Here is a 12583-nt window from a genome sequence, read left to right as displayed (position 1 = left end):
AGGGTGTGACAGTGCCGCCTCAACTTGTACAAAAAGCCGGATATGACGTCATCAAAGGTATTTATCGAAAAAAAGAAAAAAACGTTCGGGGATATCATTCCCAGAAACTCTCATGTAAAATTTCATAAAGATCGGTCCAGTAGTTTGGTCTGAATCGCTCTACACACACACACGCACAGACACACACACATACACCACGACCCTCGTCTCGATTCCCCCTCTATGTTAAAACATTTAGTCAAAACTTGACTAAATGTAAAAAGTTACCTAATGGTGTTTGTCATCTTTCCTCTTGCAACGTACCTGGAGTATAGTCAGTTCTGTAGATCATATTGCGAGTATCAGTAACAGAATTGAGGGAAAGCTTGAACATTATAAGGGACATGTAGTGTGTGTGTTGTTGTTTTTGTTCTTATTTTGAGTAATTCGTTTGTTTAATGTTGTTGTTTGCTTTTTGTGCGGGGGAGGGGGTAGTGGTGTGGGGAGGGGGGGATCGGTGATAACAACGTGAATAGACACTGTATAACAGGTTCCTCCTTTCATACCAGGTGGACCAGCCCCAGCCATCTCGAGACTGGGTATTGGACCTTACGAGTGGGACACCGAGTGTCTGAGGGGGGATGTCAGTGCACCAGGCGATGCGACTTCTTTCCCTCAAGCTATAGGACTTGCTGCTGCCTTCAGGTAAACGTCAACAACCCTTATTGTTTCAGATGGCACGACATTTTGGTCCAAAACGTAGTTTGGGTTCTCAGAATTTTTAGGTAGTTTGAACACCATATAGAATCCTTTCCTGTAGGCATTTTCCATGCATACAGGGAATACAACAGGGTGCATTTACTGTAGAGTTTCGCCGATATCGCTAAAAGTGACGTGATGCTCCACCATTTGAGCGTGTGTGGAGAAACCCAGAAGACTGTTGATGTTTGGAATGTATCTGTCACGGGTCGCTACCCGGACCATCAGGCTGCTGAACTGATTATATAATATTAAACAGCGTCCAAACTCTTCAGCACACACACTAGTTCAGTAAACCAACCAAATATATTTTTGTAACGCTTAAAGTAGGTAGCGCATAACCTTTCCACCATCAATTCAATTTAAAGAGTTTCCGTCCGATGTTATTACCTCTCTTGGCGTTATTATTCCACCTTAACATATTTATATGAAATCATTGAAGTAATCAAACTACACATCAAAAATACAAACCTCCAACATTTGTAAAGTTTCATGTTGCTCTACAGTTACGACCTAATGTTCCGGGTGGCAGAAGCGACAGGGGTGGAGGTGAGAGGAAAACACAACGACTTCGTCAAGCAGGGCAACTATGGTTACCACACTGGTGCCTCCTGTTTCTCTCCCGTCATCAACATCATGAGGGACTCCAGATGGGGGAGAAACCAGGTGGGCCAAGATTAGACCTCTGCCTTTTTCACAATAAAGTCTTCCTTTTTGCTTCATTGAAAAAATGCTATCGATAAACTGTTCCTGTTCTTGTTTTGATTGTTGTTTCGGGGATGTTTGGAATTTTTCAACTTTGATTGTACAGCGCTCTGAACTGAAAACACCTGGATAAGACGATTTCTGTTGAAAGAAGTCTTGTAAGTTTCTTTTTATATGACTCGTGTGAAATGTCTTGTTCCAGTGAATTGTATCAGTTGGTTGTCGTATTTATATATCCACGCTATTCGTGTGTTCACATCTCAGGAAACCTATGGAGAGGACCCTTTTCTGTCGGGTATGTACGCTGCAGCCTACATCAAAGGTCTCCAAGGCAACGACACGCGCTACGTCCGTGCCAGCGGTGGATGTAAACACTTTGATGTTCACGGCGGTCCCGAGACTATCCCAGAGAACAGACTCAGTTTCAACTCAGTCGTGAGCATATAACAATTTATATTCTAGTTTTACACTGACATGTCTCACAGTTGAGCAACGTTTAGCTTTTCTTTAAATTAATGGTGTTAGATTGAAAGCTACCCCCCGCCCCCGCCCCGTCTATTAAACCAACCAACTCTCTCTTGTAAACGATCAGATACAGTGCCACAGGTCTGTCCATGCTTGTAACATGGGCATCTTTCCATTTGAAGATATATATAAGAATTGACAGTCTGGATGGTACTTGTGCAGAACAGGACCTTGCTGCTAAAATGTCAAATATCATGGAAGTTAGATGCACAATGTATTAGGAAAAATAAATCCCTGCTGTGCAATGAAAGCAATGAGGCTGACACTTTCTGGCGTGTATCAAAGTATACTTTTAATCTTTTCCTTGTTAGAAGCCTTGCTTTATCTTGATTTACACAAATATTAATATCATCTACAAGAGACTGTACGAAAAGTTACCTCATCTCTGTATGTTCAAGACAAATAAAATCGTCCTAGGTATCAGAGACAGACTGGAGAATGACATTCCTTCCTGCTTTCAAGAGATGCGTGGAAGCAGGCACCTACAACCTGATGTGTAGCTATAACAGGTACGTTCACATCACACACACACACACACACACACACACACACACACACACACACACACACACACGCACGCACGCACGCACACACACACACACACACACATACACACACACACACGCACGCACACGCACACAGGCACACACACACACACACACACACACACGCACACACACACACACACACACACGCACACACTGAATGTAAAGCGGCCATATGTCAAACTTGTTGTTTCAAAGGTTAATACATACTTTTACCTTTTGGGAAACTACCGTTCTTGTGCAGTGAACATGTTCTTTAAAAGTATACTCGCATACTTGCACGTTTTTCGCAGTAAATAGCGTTCTCCTCTAAAAGATGACAGAGAATGGTTTTCAGAGATGAAAATCTGTCCGTCGTCTATCATAGCCTAATTTTTTACATTTAGTCAAGTTTTGACTAAATATTTTAACATCGAGGGGGAATCGAAACGAGGGTCGTGGTGTATGTGCGTGTGTCTGTGTGTCTGTGTGTGTGTGTGTGTGTGTGTGTAGAGCGATTCAGACTAAACTACTGGACCGATCTTTATGAAATTTGACATGAGAGTTCCTGGGTATGAAATCCCCGAACGTTTTTTTCATTTTTTTGATAAATGTCTTTGATGACGTCATATCCGGCTTTTCGTGAAAGTTGAGGCGGCACTGTCACGCCCTCATTTTTCAACCAAATTGGTTGAAATTTTGGTCAAGTAATCTTCGACAAAGCCCGGACTTCGGTATTGCATTTCAGCTTGGTGGCTTAAAAATTAATCAATGACTTTGGTCATTAAAAATCTGAAAATTGTAAAAAAAAATAAAAATTTATAAAACGATCCAAATTTACGTTTATCTTATTCTCCATCATTTGCTGATTCCAAAAACATAAAAATATGTTATATTCAGATTAAAAACAAGCTCTGAAAATTAAATATATAAATATTATTATCAAAATTAAATTGTCGAAATCAATTTAAAAACACTTTCATCTTATTCCTTGTCGGTTCCTGATTCCAAAAACATATAGATATGATATGTTTGGATTAAAAACACGCTCAGAAACTTAAAACAAAGAGAGGTACAGAAAAGCGTGCTATCCTTCTTAGCGCAACTACTACCCCGCTCTTCTTGTCAATTTCACTGCCTTTGCCATGAGCGGTGGACTGACGATGCTACGAGAAAACGGTCTTGCTGAAAAATGGCATTGCGTTCAGTTTCATTCTGTGAGTTCGACAGCTACTTGACTAAATATTGTATTTTCGCCTTACGCGACTTGTTTTATATTTAGTCAAGTTTTGACTAAATATTTTAACATCGAGGGGGAATCGAAACGAGGGTCGTGGTGTATGTGCGTGTGTCTGTCTGTCTGTCTGTCTGTGTGTGTGTGTGTAGAGCGATTCAGACTAAACTACTGGACCGATCTTTATGAAATTTGACATGAGAGTTCCTGGGTATGAAATCCCCGAACGTTTTTTTCATTTTTTTGATAAATGTCTTTGATGACGTCATATCCGGCTTTTCGTGAAAGTTGAGGCGGCACTGTCACGCCCTCATTTTTCAACCAAATTGGTTGAAATTTTGGTCAAGTAATCTTCGACGAAGCCCGGACTTCGGTATTGCATTTCAGCTTGGTGGCTTAAAAATTAATTAATGACTTTGGTCATTAAAAATCTGAAAATTGTTAAAAAAAATAAAAATTTATAAAACGATCCAAATTTACGTTTATCTTATTCTCCATCATTTGCTGATTCCAAAAACATATAAATATGTTATATTCCGATTAAAAACAAGCTCTGAAAATTAAATATATAAAAATTATTATCAAAATTAAATTGTCCAAATCAATTTAAAAACACTTTCATCTTATTCCTTGTCGGTTCCTGATTCCAAAACCATATAATTATGATATGTTTGGATTAAAAACACGCTCAGAAAGTTAAAACAAAGAGAGGTACAGAAAAGCGTGCTATCCTTCTTAGCGCAACTACTACCCCGTTCTTCTTGTCAATTTCACTGCCTTTGCCATGAGCGGTGGACTGACGATGCTACGAGTATACGGTCTTGCTGAAAAATGGCATTGCGTTCAGTTTCATTCTGTGAGTTCGACAGCTACTTGACTAAATATTGTATTTTCGCCTTACGCGACTTGTTTAAATAATGTTTTTGATTCTGTTCTTGAAGGATCAACGGTGTACCAGCATGCGCAAACAAGAAACTGCTAACAGACATCACACGAAGAGAGTGGGGATTTAAGGGCTATGTCGTCAGTGACCAAGGTGCCATCGAGAACATTATCACCAAGCACCACTACCTCAACAACAGCGTCGACACCGTGGCAGCCTGCGTCAATGCTGGCTGTAACCTGGAGCTGTCAAATAACTTGAAAACTCCTGTATACTTCTCTTTGGGTGAGTGTCCCCCTTCCTTGTTTAAACAAAATCTGTACTCTGTTTGTCTGTTTGTTTGTCTTTCTCTCTTCTTGTCAGCACTGAGATGTCAACTAAGCAACTAGCTTTTAAGCTTTAACGGAATTGCAAATACGCCAGAGACGCTTCAAATCCCGTATCGAGTGTCAGCGTGGATCGAAAACTTTGCTGTTACTTAAAGGGGATGCTTTTGATTCCGCACGAAGTCTCTAGATTGAATCAAGTGGCTCTGGTTCTGGGCAAAAGTTGGTTTTTCAGGTAGCATATATATTATTTGGCTTAAGGCCAACAAAAAAAAATAGGTGTGGTTACGGTAACATAGCCAAAAAAAATAGGGTAGGTAGGTAGGCAATCACTTTTTTTTTTTAAACTTTTTTTTCTAATGTGTACAAATTAAACCTACTTGACAGGGAAATAAGTGTGCGACTCGGGCGCTTTCGCTTTCATTGCGTTTTTTGCACTCGTTTTTTTCACTCTTTTTTTTTTTTTTTTTTTTTTTTTAACAAATGTAATAAAAAGTTATAGGATCGGCCCCTAAAAATAGGGTAGGTCGGGTTACCGTAACCACACCTATTTTTTTTTTAGGCCTAATCAACGATTTAGTCTAGCAGTTTAACACCAAAACAATACATGTATAGGATACGTGGGGTACAGAGCGTAATGATCAGCTGGAAATCGATGCTTGTTCAACAGTTAACATTGAGAACGTGAAAGAACACCCTTGCTTGGTTGTTTACTAATAATTAGTAAACACTAAGTTTCTTCTTGGGCTCCAGCACACCGAGCCAAATCAGAGTGCACTCAGAATATTTTATTCGATAAAACTTAATTATATATTTGATAACGTCAACGAAAAATGTGCAAGCCAACGATCTAGTCTGGGTCACGTTCGTTGTATCCTGGACTTTTGGTTAATTTAATACAAAATAAAATTGCTGTGTCCCATTCAGACTACTTGAAAGATGGAAATAAGTTCTGAATATTTCACTAAAGTATGCACGTTTTACAATCACCGAACAGTTGACGCAGTGAACCAAGGAAAAGTCACAATCGACACAGTACGGGAGAGTGTCCGGCCACTGTTCTACACCAGAATGAGGTTGGGCGAATTTGACCCACCGGAAATGAACCCCTACACCAAACTGAGCAATGCTGACGTGGAGACTCCGGAACACAAGGCCCTGGCTGTGGAGGCAGCCATGAAATCCTTCGTCCTGCTCAAGAACGAGGGAATTCTCCCTTTGAAGAGGAAATCATATGGCACTATTGGTGTGAGTGTGAACGTTATCAAGTTGAACGCTTTGCATCTCAATTTCTGATTCTGATTGTTTCATTTTTTTCCGTCTTTACACCTGTTCCTTGTCCCGTTGTGCTCTCACACCGCCCCGTCCCTGCACTCACTGCTCCAACCACCTGCTCTGAATTTCGTTCCGCTGCCAGACTTGTCGATTTTACAGACGCTCCAGGGGGGGATGTCGGGTCGCTGCGGTAGGCTACCCTCGGAAGATGACACTGCACTTCTGCTGAGTCACTTCGACGGTGTTCAGTAGTGGGTCTGTCCCGAGCTACTAACGGACGCAGCCCACTACCTACTATGCCTATACTATACTATACCTACTAACGACATTGACTTGAAGTCGCGGAGCCAGACTGAGTGAGCGTCCCATTCAGAGAGCAGACCGCCACCACGTCCCTCCGTCGACCCCCCAGAACGTCACACGTTTAAGACTGACAGCAGAACTACTATTCTTACTTACTTACTTACTTACTTACTTACTTACTTACTTACTCACTTACTCTCTCTCTCTCTCTCTCTCTTTGTTTCTCTCTCTCTCTCTGACTTTCACTCTCTCTCTCTTTCTCTCTTTCTCTCTCTCTCTCTCTCTCTCTCCCTTTCTATCTCTTTCTCTCTTTCTTTCTCTTTCTCTCTCTCTCTCTTTCTCTCTCTCTCTTTCTCTCTCTCTCTCTCTCTCTCTCTCTCTCTCTCTCTCTCTCTCTCTCTCTCTCTCTCTCTCTCTCTCCCCCACCCCCTCTATATCTCGACCTGCCTCTCTCGCTCACTCTCTCTGTTTCCTCTAATCGACATTTCACATATTTTCTGTTCTCAGGTGGTTGGTCCCTTTGCCAACACTACCCAGATTGTTGGAGACTATCCCCCTAACGCCCCGAATAGCGACAGAACGACGCCATTACAGGCACTGACCACTCTCGCAAAAACCGTCCAGTTTGCCCAAGGCTGCGAAGAGCTTAGTCAGAAGTGTTCCCAGTATGACTCTGAATCGGTCATCAAGGCAGTGTCCAACACCGACGTCAACTTTGTTCTACTTGGGACAGGTATGCTTTGTGAAGTCTCTAAAGCCTCAAATTAACTGGGCGAAGTCGACTTCGGGCTCAAGTAAGGACCGTTTTATGCTTACTTACTTACTTACCTACTTACTTACTTACTTACTTACTTACTTACTTACTTACTTACTTAGACACAACTTAAAGCCGATCATCTGTCTCCAGGGCACACAGCCTTTGTTATTGTAGAAGGACACAGAGGTAAATGTAGCGTTGGCAGCGATACCGAATGTACTCCAGACACGAACACACAAAAAAGAAGCTACATTTGTCGCGCCCGCATACCAGCCGCCGATGTTGGCATTTTATCTTGTTGGCTCTGCCTTAGGCATGATGTGTTAATAAATACGGTTTGCGTTTTTCTATAGGGTTGCTTTTTTCACACGGTAGGTTGCTAGACCGGCACAAAACCCTTCTTCCTTCTCATCCTGGGCTTGCAACCATGCAACGGCGTAGAACTTTGTGATTTGATAATTTCTTGGATAGTTAAATATAACTGTTTAAAATCGAAAGATTTCCCTTTTTAAAATACACTTTTGGCATGCGTCTGTTTTCTGATTACTGAAGAAGAAACTCATTTGTGCGAAAACGCAAATCGAGTAATGGAGAATTAACTTGTATACCCTGATAAATTGTAATAATGTTGTTTGGGAGATCACGTTCGAATTTGATGATTTATCTAATATGCTTAAAAAAAATGTGTTAGTCATTAATCCTCGAATGTTTTGAGATGCCAATGGTCATCACGCTTCATATTTTTGTTGCTGTTCTTAGGTCCAATTAGCGAGGCTGAGGGAAACGACAGAGCTGATACCGAGTTGCCCGGGCAACAGAAACAGCTGTTGCAGGACGTTATCGCCAACAGTGAGTTGGTAGTCACCTTCACACACATGCACGCATCTCCAAACAACACGGACAAAAACTCATGCCGACACAAGCAGCATTCATTGCTTTGAACATGTTACCTGAATCCCGCACACATGCACGCATCTCAAAACAACACGGACAAAAACTCATGCCGACACAAGCAGCATTCATTGCTTTGAACATGTTACCTGAATCCCGCACACACGCACGCATCTCAAAACAACACGGAAACAGAATCATGCTGACATTCGTTGCTTTGTACATTTTACCTGAAAACCGGAGCCAATATGTAGTGTGTTTTTTTTTAATCAATTTTGTGAACTAAGTTTAAATAAAATACACGATGAAACTGAAGATAGGCATAACATATGACGAATTTACAATGTTGGCATCTTGATCGCATGTGAAGTTCCCCTACCGCAGACGGTTGTGCTTGATGATGAGGGCGTCAGTCTGGCTTCCCATGATGTGTTTTACTGTGAATCTCAACTCTATGTTTACCAATAACCTGCAGCAGAAAAGGGGTAGCAATTAATGTTCACGGTGTTATATTTTAGCCCAGAACACGCCCATTATACTACTGCTGTTCAACGCCGGTCCTGTCAACATCTCCTTCGCCGACCAGGATCCACGTGTATACGCCATCTTGGAATGCTTCTTCCCCGCTCAGGCCACAGGAGAGGCGATAGGTCACGTGTTGCTCAATGACGTCAAAGGCGCGGTGCCTGCTGGGAGACTGCCCTACACATGGCCTATGCTGGCGTCTCAGGTTTGGAATAGAACTTCTGAATTTTTCTTTACCGTAAATGAGGCTGTGGAAAGAATGAAATGCATTTCTTCATTGCCGCTCAGAAGTTAACAAGAGTATGCTCGTGTGGCATGATAAGCAACTAAATCAATGTGTATCATTAACTAATGCGCCACAGGTTACAAATGAAAGAGATGCTCTGATTGTCTGCATTGTGACAAAGGCTATATACACAGGAGGGAGAACCCATTGCGGGTATCCCAGCATATAACCACGTTATGTCCCAAATAGATACTTCTTCTTCTTCTTCTTCTGCGTTCGTGGGATGAAAATCCCACGTACACTCGTGTTTTTTTGCACGAGTGGAATTTTACGTGTATGACCGTTTTTACCCCACCATTTAGGCAGCCATACGCCGCTTTCGGAGGAAGCATGCTGGGTATTTTCGTGTTTCTATAACCCACCGAACTCTGACATGGATTACAGGATTTTGTCCGTGCGCACTTGGTCTTGTGCTTGCGTGTACACACGAAGGGGGATAAGCCATTAGCAGGTCTGCACATAAGTTGACCTGGGAGATCGGAAAAATCTCCACACTTAACCCACCAGGCGGCCGCGGCCGGGATTCGAACCCTCGACCTTCCGATTAAGACACCGACCTCTTACCACCCCGCCACAGCGCCCGTCAAATAGATACTAATTCTGGGGACAAACATATAAATATAGCATAGCATAGCCATTGCGGGTAAAAGGTTCGCAAGAGTATGCCCAAGTCGTATTTAATCATCCAAGTCAACGTCGACTGTGTGTATCATTACCTCTCTTACGCGTCTCAGGTTACAAAGAGATACTAGATTATCTGCATTGTGATTACGGCTATAGAAACATTGGGGTCCTGATTTGGCCTATATGGTCCGCTGGACCCAAAAAGCAACAACTAACTAACTAACTATAGAAACATTGTCAAGATGGAGTACTAGTTGCGGGCGAAAGGTTCACAACATTAGGCTCCAAAAGAATGGTTACCAATTTAGTCAATGTCGACTGGGGATCGTAAACAATATAACGTATGGACAAAATATAGGGCCCAGACTCTTCATTGGGATGCTGATACAACAACAAAACTGGTCGAAATACTAACCCCAACACAAGAATGCAATTATTAACCTCTAAAAAAGCCTATATTTGTCTGCTGTTTTTTTTATGGTGCTATTTCTATCTAAGCTTAGATAAGGTTTAACATTACTTGACACCAAATAACCAAAGGGAAGTAATCGCTCTTTATACATACGACATGTGTAATAGAGTAAGCGACACCTTATTTAACACCTTAAATAAGTAAGTAAGTAAGTGTTAAGTATTACTTGACACCGTTATTTCTTGTCTACAGCTTCCTGACATGGTGAACTACTCGATGCAGGGCAGAACGTACCGCTACTTTGAAGGAGAACCGCTCTACCCGTTTGGCTACGGATTGTCCTACACTACGTTTCAGTATTATGACCTGTCATGCCAAAAGACCATCAACGCTGGGGAGCCTCTGTCCCTGACTTTTTTGATATCGAACATTGGTTCGGTGGACGCCGATGAGGTGAATATTTTTGATTCAGTTTTGAATTACGCTACTGCTCCGCAACAAGCAAGTTGTTTAAAAAAAAAGAATTGCAAAATACACGTGACAGCCGTGCGCCTACAAGTATCTAGGAGACGAAGCTGAGCGCAAAAAGGTTTGTTTTTTATCATGAAAAGTATTCAATTATTTTTGAGAAAAAACAACAACCATTCACAGGAACATTGATTCAACGGTCTTTAAAGTGGACAAACAAACAAACAGATAATTAATACGAGGTGGAGAAAACTTGCCTGATAATGTTTTTCGTTGAATTTCTGGCATGGCGGTACCTTTGCTGACCAGAATATGTCCATTGGATACACACTCCTATTGCTCAATGGATCGACACTGAGCGCAGGTGTTTAACAGACTTTCATGTTTGTTTTTAACAAATGTACCCTTTCAAACATGTGAAAGTGTTTCGAACTTGTTTAAGTGATTTGTACTTATCATAACAAGGATAATACCAGACTGACTTCAAACAAATTGTTTGCCCTTGTCGGGTATGGCCTCTCAACGATTTCAAAAATACAATTCTTCCTAACACATGCTTATTTCGCGCACAGGTTGTGCAAGTATACATCCGGTGGAGAGATGCGTCACTTCCGGCCCCAAAGATCCAACTTGCTGGGTTCCAACGTGTGACGTTATCATCGGGTCAAATGACCGTTCTGTCTTTTGAAGTTGAAGCCAGAACCATGGCGGTTTGGATCAACGATGGTTGGTTTGTCAAGCCAGGTAAAGGATATACATAGGCAGGAGAGGCCTGCAAGTGTGTGTGTGTGTATATGTGCGTGTGTGTGTGTGTGTGTGTGTGTGTGTGTGTGTGTGTGTGTGTGTGTGTGTGTGAGAGAGAGAGAGAGTGTGTGTGTGTGTGTGTGTGTGTGTTAGAGAGAGAGAGAGAGAGAGAGAAAGAGACACAGAGAGAGAGAGAGAGAGAGAGAGAGAGAGAGAGAGAGAGAGAGAGAGAGAGAGAGAGAGAGAGAACAAAAATCAGTACATGTGTGGTAGTGTGCCCATGCCTGTGTATCTATCTCTGTGTCCTTATTTGTGTATTAGGTATGTGAGAGTATGTGCGTGTCTGTGTCTCTCTGCCTGTCTTTGTGTGTGTATTTGACAATCATATGTGCATGTTTTAGAGTTTGTCTGTCTGCCTGTCTGACTGTGTGTTCTCTAATGACTTCATTCGAAATCCTATACGCAGGGAGAGGGCTTTGCAAAATATATGATGCAGTGGATAATTCTGATACCAAAGACAATGCCATCCTCGCCGAATGTGGGTTGCTTATTAAAATTAGATCGATATACGCAAAGAAAATCATAAAGGCTGTCTTTTTCTGTCGGGAGAGTATTTTTTATTTAAAATTAAGAATGCATTGGATCAGCTCGAAACCACAACTACACATTCATTTATTTGTTTAATTTCATATTATTTTAATGAACTAACAGATGTTTACTGTAGCTGCCCCTTTTGTTATGTAGGAACCATGGACATATTCGTTGGAGGCCAACAGCCGAATGTGATACGTACGGTGCCTACCAACATTCTGAGTGGTGCCTTCGTCATCAGTGGGACCAAGTATTTAGGGCGATATTAATGACGAGCCTGCAACTGTTTGATTTAAGATTGAACCGTCACTTGAAGCAGTCCAAAACGTGACGTGTTCTCTTGTTTGGAACAGCTTTTACTCTTTTTCCAAGTTTTGTTTTGTTACTTAATCCTAACGCTTTCATGTGTTTTCTCTCTCTTTCTGTCCATGTCTATCTCTCTGTCCATCTCTCTCTTTCTATCTATCTGCTTCTGTCTCTCTTTTCGGCTCAGTATGTCTGTCTGTCTGTCTGTCTCTCTATCTTTTGACTTTCCTTAGTGCACAAAGAGTGACAACAGTTATTGATATGAATACATATTTTAATGTTTACGCTGAATGTCATACCACGTGCTCTAAAAGGCTGTTTCTTTCGGAGTTCATGTACAGATTCTAAGCAAGCTTTTAAGGGCTACTTGTGTGTTTGTCCAAATACAATTGTTTAACAATAAATTCTTTTGAAAAATGTACGCGTTTATATTGGCACATGTAAAACTACACACTCACACACACAC

General features: G+C 41.6%; 1 protein-coding gene across 1 annotated transcript in view; it reads left to right on the top strand.

Moving 5' to 3' along the window:
* LOC138962984 (uncharacterized) overlaps nucleotides 1–12528 on the top strand; it is a 14263-nt gene extending 1735 nt beyond the window's left edge. Inside the window, exons 2-13 of the mRNA XM_070334955.1 lie at nucleotides 549–684; nucleotides 1245–1404; nucleotides 1708–1878; nucleotides 2386–2477; nucleotides 4668–4894; nucleotides 5933–6183; nucleotides 7021–7246; nucleotides 8030–8119; nucleotides 8680–8891; nucleotides 10261–10461; nucleotides 11049–11220; nucleotides 11965–12528. Of these exons, the coding sequence (XP_070191056.1) occupies nucleotides 549–684; nucleotides 1245–1404; nucleotides 1708–1878; nucleotides 2386–2477; nucleotides 4668–4894; nucleotides 5933–6183; nucleotides 7021–7246; nucleotides 8030–8119; nucleotides 8680–8891; nucleotides 10261–10461; nucleotides 11049–11220; nucleotides 11965–12080 (2054 nt within the window). The 3' untranslated portion in view covers nucleotides 12081–12528. The remainder of the gene's footprint in view (nucleotides 1–548; nucleotides 685–1244; nucleotides 1405–1707; nucleotides 1879–2385; nucleotides 2478–4667; nucleotides 4895–5932; nucleotides 6184–7020; nucleotides 7247–8029; nucleotides 8120–8679; nucleotides 8892–10260; nucleotides 10462–11048; nucleotides 11221–11964) is intronic.
* The last annotated feature ends 55 nt before the right edge of the window (nucleotides 12529–12583 follow it).

Source organism: Littorina saxatilis, linkage group LG3 (assembly GCF_037325665.1).
Source record: "Littorina saxatilis isolate snail1 linkage group LG3, US_GU_Lsax_2.0, whole genome shotgun sequence".
NCBI lineage: Eukaryota > Metazoa > Mollusca > Gastropoda > Littorinimorpha > Littorinidae > Littorina > Littorina saxatilis.
The sequence above is the reverse complement of the archived record's forward strand: the minus strand, read 5'-3'. Positions and strand labels throughout refer to the sequence as shown.